At 44.0% G+C, this 7,500-nt stretch overlaps 1 protein-coding gene across 1 annotated transcript in view; it reads left to right on the top strand.

The window, feature by feature from the left end:
* col6a1 (collagen, type VI, alpha 1) overlaps window positions 1–7,500 on the top strand; it is a 65,570-nt gene that overhangs the window by 2,658 nt on the left and 55,412 nt on the right. Inside the window, exons 2-4 of the mRNA XM_042308391.1 lie at window positions 3,472–3,601; window positions 4,998–5,198; window positions 5,756–5,915. Of these exons, the coding sequence (XP_042164325.1) occupies window positions 3,472–3,601; window positions 4,998–5,198; window positions 5,756–5,915 (491 nt within the window). The remainder of the gene's footprint in view (window positions 1–3,471; window positions 3,602–4,997; window positions 5,199–5,755; window positions 5,916–7,500) is intronic.

Here is a 7,500-nt window from a genome sequence, read left to right as displayed (position 1 = left end):
TTTGTACATCAGCTGATATCTCAAAGTGCTGTACAGAAACCCAGCCTAAAACCCCAAACAGCAAGCAATGCAGGTGTAGAAGCACGGTGGCTAGGAAAAACTCCCTAGAAAGGCCAAAACCTAGGAAGAAACCTAGAGAGGAACCAGGCTATGAGGGGTGGCCAGTCCTCTTCTGGCTGTGCCGGGTGGAGATTATAACAGAACATGGCCAAGATGTTCAAATGTTCATAAATGACCAGCATGGTCGAATAATAATAAGGCAGAACAGTTGAAACTGGAGCAGCAGCACGGCCAGGTGGACTGGGGACAGCAAGGAGTCATCATGTCAGGTAGTCCTGGGGCATGGTCCTAGGGCTCAGGTCCTCCGAGAGAGAGAGAGAGAGAGAGAGAGAGAGAGAGAGAGAGAGAGAGAGAGAGAGAAAGAGAGAATTAGAGAACGCACACTTTGATTCACACAGGACACCGAATAGGACAGGAGAGGTACTCCAGCAGCACTGTCAGGTGGACTGGGGACAGCAAGGAGTCATCATGTCAGGTAGTCCTGGGGCATGGTCCTAGGGCTCAGGTCCTCCGAGAGAGAGAAAGAAAGAGAGAATTAGAGAGAGCATATGTGGGGTGGCCAGTCCTCTTCTGGCTGTGCCGGGTGGAGATTATAACAGAATATGGCCAAGATGTTCAAATGTTCATAAATGACCAGCATGGTCGAATAATAATAAGGCAGAACAGTTGAAACTGGAGCAGCAGCACGGCCAGGTGGACTGGGGACAGCAAGGAGTCATCATGTCAGGTAGTCCTGGGGCATGGTCCTAGAGTTCAGGTCCTCCGAGAGAGAGAGAGAGAGAGAGAGAGAGAGAGAGAAAGAGAGAATTAGAGAACGCACACTTAGATTCACACAGGACACCGAATAGGACAGGAGAGGTACTCCAGGTATAACAAACTGACCCTAGCCCCCGACACATTAACTACTGCAGCATAAATACTGGAGGCTGAGACAGGAGGGGTCAGGAGACACTGTGGCCCCATCCGAGGACACCCCAGACAGGGCCAAACAGGAAGGATATAACCCCACCCACTTTGCCAAAGCACAGCCCCCACACCACTAGAGGGATATCTTCAACCACCAACTTACCATCCTGAGACAAGGCTGAGTATAGCCCACAAAGATCTCCGCCATGGCACAACCCAAGGGGGGCGCCAACCCAGACAGGATGACTACATCAGTGAATCAACCCACTCAGGTGACGCACCCCTTCCAGGGACGGCATGAGAGAGCCCCAGTAAGCCAGTGACTCAGCCCCTGTAATAGGGTTAGAGGCAGAGAATCCCAGTGGGAAGAGGGGAACCGGCCAGGCAGAGACAGCAAGGGCGGTTTGTTGCTCCAGAGCCTTTCCGTTCACCTTCCCACTCCTGGGCCAGACTACACTCAATCATATGACCCACTGAAGAGATAAGTCTTCAGTAAGGACTTAAAGGTTGAGACCGAGTTTGCGTCTCTGACATGGGTAGGCAGACCGTTCCATAAAAATGGAGCTCTATAGGAGAAAGCCCTGCCTCCAGCTGTTTGCTTAGAAATTCTAGGGACAATTAGGAGGCCTGCGTCTTGTGACCGTAGCGTACGAGAACCCTTTGAAGAACCCCTTTTGGTTCCAGGTAGATCCCATTTGAGTTCTATATAGAACTCTTTACACAGAGGGTTCTACATGGACTCCAAAAGGGTTCCACCTGGAAAAGAAAGTTATCCTATGGGGACAGCTGAAGAACCCTTTGTTCTAAGAGTGTATACTTGGCATGTAGGTTTATCACTTATGGATAGCACAAATTGGGATAAGGGGGAGGGGAATGGGCAGGGTATAAGCAACAAACGAAAAAATCACCCTTATTTATGAATTAAATCATGTAGTATTACTATACTTAAAAAAACTATTGTATTTGGGGACTGAAGTGTTACATTACTGTATTTATTACAGTATTTTTGGTGGATAATACTGTACTATACTGTAGTATTAACTATAGTGTTCTACAGTATACTACAAAATTATATAGTAAGTACTACACATGATTGAGGGGTACTACAAGTATAGTATTCTACACTTTTCTACAGTTTACTACATAATTCTATCGTAAGTACTGTAGTATTCTAAAACAAACATTTGTTTTGTTTTATGTTTACACAGTCCAAAGTAACAAATATCTACATTTTTGATAAAGAACTGTACAAATGATACATGTAGGACATAAATATTAAACATTAAAAATATTTCAACACAGTAACATGAGATCTGTAAAACATTTCCATTTGACATTTTTTGTCATTTAGCAGATGTCACTTCCAGGAAGTGAATGAATCTTCAGGTAGCTAAGTGAGACAACCTCATATCACAGTCAAATATACAGAATACAAACATTCCATTGCAGCTAATCAATGGATATAAAGCGTTTTGAAAACAATATTATAACATTTTCATACTGGGATAAATCAGAATTAGTTGGGTAACATAGATAAGATGTTTTATTTTCATTATATGCTTGTGAGTTACTTCTCATTTAGAATGTATCTTGTTGTACTATAGTGGTGGCCGGTTGCAGTTATCCTTTCTCTGTCCTGGGTTCAGTTACTAGGGCCGCAGAGAGGGGAGAGGTCAAGCTTGTCTTCATATGTAAACATATCTTTTTAAACCATGTTAAGGGATGATTGAGGGGGAACCAATTATCTCTTGGCTCCACAATGTCTGTGTGCCAGTCACTGTGTCTCTGTGATCTTGTCCAGGAGGGGTGTGATATATGCCTGTTGATATAGGTTTTGTTTTATGGTACCAAGAGCGAGATAAGAACATAGTTTAGGAGACAAAGCTGAACGATAATATATAGCCAATGCTGTCTGGCTATAAAGGATCTCAGTTGCAATGTGTAAGCACTCTCAGAGAATTCATTTCTAGACACTGAATTGATCTGAGAGTCACAGGGTTGTGATGGAGCTCATATAATTAAAGATGGACTTTATGATAACTCTGACTTGTGTGTGGTTTGCTCTCATGATTTGGTAAATACAGGAAATGTCCACTACATTACACTTCTAAAATCTATTAATAAAAAATCTGAAAACAGTAATATTTTATACACACATGAAATTAAGGGTGTAAAATAAGCAATCATTTCTGATGAAAAAACACAAATGTGAAAAAATTGGTGGGTATAGCTTTGTGTAAATAACCTCTCCATATTATTATTTTTTGTACCTTTATTTAACCAGGCAAGTCAGTTAAAGAACAAATTCTTATTTTCAATGACGGCCTAGGAACAGTGGGTTAAGTGCCTGTTCAGGGGCAGAATGACAGATTTGTACCTTGTCAGCTCAGGGACTTGAACTAGCTCTAACCACTAGGCTACCCTGCTGCCCCATATACAGGTGTCAGGTGTTTGTTTCTGTTGAAGATATTTCCTATGTTTATGTTTACTTCGGTGTGTGTTCAGAGTGTCCGGTGGACCTGTTCTTTGTGCTGGACACGTCTGAGAGTGTTGCTCTGAGGGCCAAACCTCCCAACTTCTACATCGACCAGATCAAGAGCTTTACTGAACGCTTCATCATGGAGCTCAAAGAGATGTAAGATACACACACACACACACACACACACACACACACACACACACACACACACACACACACACACACACACTTTGACTGTCGATTACGGAACACTGATCCCACAGTGTTGTTCATTTTGAATGTGTCCATTTGCAAAAATGCTGCCTTGTTTGGTGACCCAACTGCTGGGTTGAAGGCTTTGGGTAACTTAATTGGGTTGTTTCTTTAAAAGGAGCAAGTGTGGGTTGTTGATGCTGGGTTATTAAGATATGACCCAGTGGGTCAGATCAGAAGACTGGAGGCGTATCATGGTAGGGGCATGGCTTTCAGATAGTTATTTTTGGTCTCCTGTGAGAGTAAATGTAATTCTGTTTATCCCTGTTGTATTGTTAAGGTTCAACACTGACACTTTTGTAGCTTTAATTAAGCTTAAACAAATGTATGAGTTCCTCAAAAGCTTATGACTATACCAATGTTGGGATAGTTACGACTTTGTTACAAAATGTCGTGAGCAATGTAAAATTATTCATATTGTATTAGAATATGTAATATACACAAATATTCAGGGGGTTTTAAATTTGCAATGTTAAACTTAACATGACGAACAGGAATAACATTCACTCTCACAGGTGGCCAAAAATAACTATCTGAAAGCCACGCCCCTAATAGGCTGGCTTTAACCTATGGAAATAACCTATGGATTAGATTGAAAAAGACCCAGCTGCTGGGTCAACCCAGCATGAAAATGAATAAATCAATCCATGTTTGGGTAATAAAATCAATATGTTGGATTATTCACAAAACCCAACCCTTGAAGGGTTCTTTGGCTGTCCCCATAAGATAACCCTTTGAATAACGATTTTTTGCGTTGCAACTATAACGATTCTGGTTCCAAGTAGGACCCTTTAGGGTTACATGTAGCTCCATTTCTACAGAGGGTTCTACATGGAACCCAAAATAGTTTTACCTGGAACCCAAAATAGCATTTACTATGGGGACAGCATTTACTATGGGGACAGCATTTACTATGGGGACAGCATTTACTATGGGGACAGCATTTACTATGGGGACAGCATTTACTATGGGGACAGCATTTTGGAACCTCTAAGATTGTAGGTCCTGTTATAGGTAGGTCCTGTTATAGGTAGGTCCTGTAGGTCTTGTTATAGGTAGGTCATGTTATAGGTAGGTCCTGTTATAGGTAGGTCCCGTAGGTCCTGATATAGGTAGGTCCCGTAGGTCCTGTTATAGGTAGGTCCTGTTATAGTTAGGTCCTGTAGGTCCTGTTATAGGTAGGTCCTGTAGGTCTTGTTTGAGACTTACTGTAATGGTAAAAGTAATTTACCAGTAGTTACATTGTTTTGTGTGATTTGACATATCTATTTCTCTCTCTGTCTAATGTCCTTGTTGCTAGGCGCCAGCCATGTGACCGCTCCCTGACGTGGAACTCCGGAGCGCTGCACTACTCTGATGAGATCATCTTAGTGCGCCAGCTGAGTGACATTGCCACTGAGCGACAGGCACTCATCAGTGACATCAAAGGCATCAGCTACATCGGCAAGGGAACACACACTGACTGTGCCATCAAGAGAGGCATCGCTGAGCTGCTCATAGGGTAACACAGACACACACACACACACATATATTGTTAGAAATGCTCATGTCCTCCTCCCGGGTGGCGTAGTGGTCTAAGGCACTGCGTCGCAGTGCTGGCTGTTTCCACCAGGGATTCTGGGTGGAGGCCAGGCTCTGTCGCAGCCGGCCGCAACCGGGAGGCCCATGTGGCGGCACACAATTGGCCCAGCGTCGTCTGGGTTAGGGAGGGTTTGGCCAGCAGGGATATCCTTGTTTCATCGCGCAGTAGCGACTCCTGTGGCAGGCTGGGCGTAGTGCACGCTAACCAGGTCGCCAGGTGTACGGTGTTTCCTCCGACACATTGGTGCGGCTGGCATCCGGGTTGGATGGGCATTGTGTCAAGAAGCAGTGCGGCTTGGTTGGGGTTGTGTTTCGAAAGACGCATGGCTCTTGACCTTCGCCTCTCCCGAGTCCGTGTGGGAGTTGCAGCGATGAGATAACTACCAACTAACTAAGTAACGCTCCCTAATTGCCCTCTGACCACACTGGCCCCTCCCAGTGGTTTTTCATTCTCCTTCCTTCACTGTGTGTGTTCAGGGGCTCCCACTACCAGGAGAATAAGTACATCGTCGTGGTGACGGATGGGCATCCTCTAACAGGTTACAAGGAGCCCTGTGGGGGGTTACAGGAAGCTGCCAATGAGGCCAGGCACCACGGGGTTAAAGTCTTCTCTGTCGCCATATCACCTGACCAGGAGGTACGACACACACACACACATACACACACACACATAGACCTAACCCTTTTAACCTGACCATGAGGTATGATATCATTGTAGCGGTAGAGGTAGGTAACATCGTCTGACTCCTAAAGACTTGCATTGGCTCTCTGAGCTGTAAGGCAGAGGCTTTAGCTAGGTGGGACTAACACAGAACCCAAACCGGCTGCGCTCGTGCGTCATCATGCATACATTTATTTTGCCCCCCCACACCAAACACAATCATAACACGCAGGTTAAAATATCAAAACAAACTCTGAACCAATTACATTAATTTGGGGACACGTTGAAAAGCATTTAACATTATGGCAATTTAGCTAGCTAGCTTGCGGTTCTATTTTAGCCCTTGGCAACGCAGACGCTCGTTGGCGCTTGCGAGCAGTGTGGATGCAATAATTGAATTACATAGATTTCAACATTTATTTTGCAACACTCGCGCACGCGACACGAGCGGTGTAATCAAGGTATAACACGTGTCTTGTGGCACGCAGGATACCTACGTTTCTAAATCTGCCCTCTGCTGGGCGGCAGGTAGCCATCTATTTACAGAGGATCCATAGCCAGAAGGTTGTTACCAGATCTGGTGATAGATAGAAGGAAATTAAGTGTCTGGCAACTGTCCAGAGGCCTGCTGGTTCAACATCTCTGCTGATTTAACATCTCTGCTGGTTCAACATCTCTGCTGGTTTAACATCCCTGCTGGTTTAACATCTCTGTTGGTTCAACACCTCTGTTGGTTCAACACCTCTGCTGGTGTAACATCTCTGCTGGTTTAACATCTCTGCTGATTTAACATATCTGCTGCTTTAACATCTCTGCTGGTTTAACATCTCTGCTGCATTAACATCTCTGCTGGTTTAACATCTCTGCTGCTTTAACATCTCTACTGGTTTAACATCTCTACTGGTTTAACATCTCTGCTGGTTTAACATCTCTGCTGGTTTAACATCTCTACTGGTTTAACATCTCTGCTGGTTTAACATCTCTGCTGGTTTAACATCTCTACTGGTTTAACATCTCTGCTGCTTTAACATCTCTGCTGGTTTAACATCTCTACTGGTTTAACATCTCTGCTGCTTTAACATCTCTGCTGGTTTAACATCTCTACTGGTTTAACATCTCTGCTGGTTTAACATCTCTACTGGTTTAACATCTCTACTGGTTTAACATGCTACTGGTTTAACATTTCTGCTGGTTTAACATCTCTGCTAGTTTAACATCTCTACTGGTTTAACATCTCTGTTGGTTCAACATCTCTGCTGGTTTAACATCCCTGCTGGTTTAACATCTCTGTTGGTTCAACACCTCTGTTGGTTCAACACCTCTGCTGGTGTAACATCTCTGCTGGTTTAACATCTCTGCTGATTTAACATCTCTGCTGGTTTAACATCTCTGCTGCTTTAACATCTCTACTGGTTTAACATCTCTACTGGTTTAACATCTCTGCTGGTTTAACATCTCTGCTGGTTTAACATCTCTGCTGGTTTAACATCTCTACTGGTTTAACATCTCTGCTGGTTTAACATCTCTACTGGTTTAACATCCTGCTGCTTTAACATCTCTG

This window comes from Oncorhynchus tshawytscha, linkage group LG28 (genome assembly GCF_018296145.1).
Source record: "Oncorhynchus tshawytscha isolate Ot180627B linkage group LG28, Otsh_v2.0, whole genome shotgun sequence".
NCBI lineage: Eukaryota > Metazoa > Chordata > Actinopteri > Salmoniformes > Salmonidae > Oncorhynchus > Oncorhynchus tshawytscha.
This window is presented reverse-complemented; position numbering and strand designations above follow the sequence as displayed.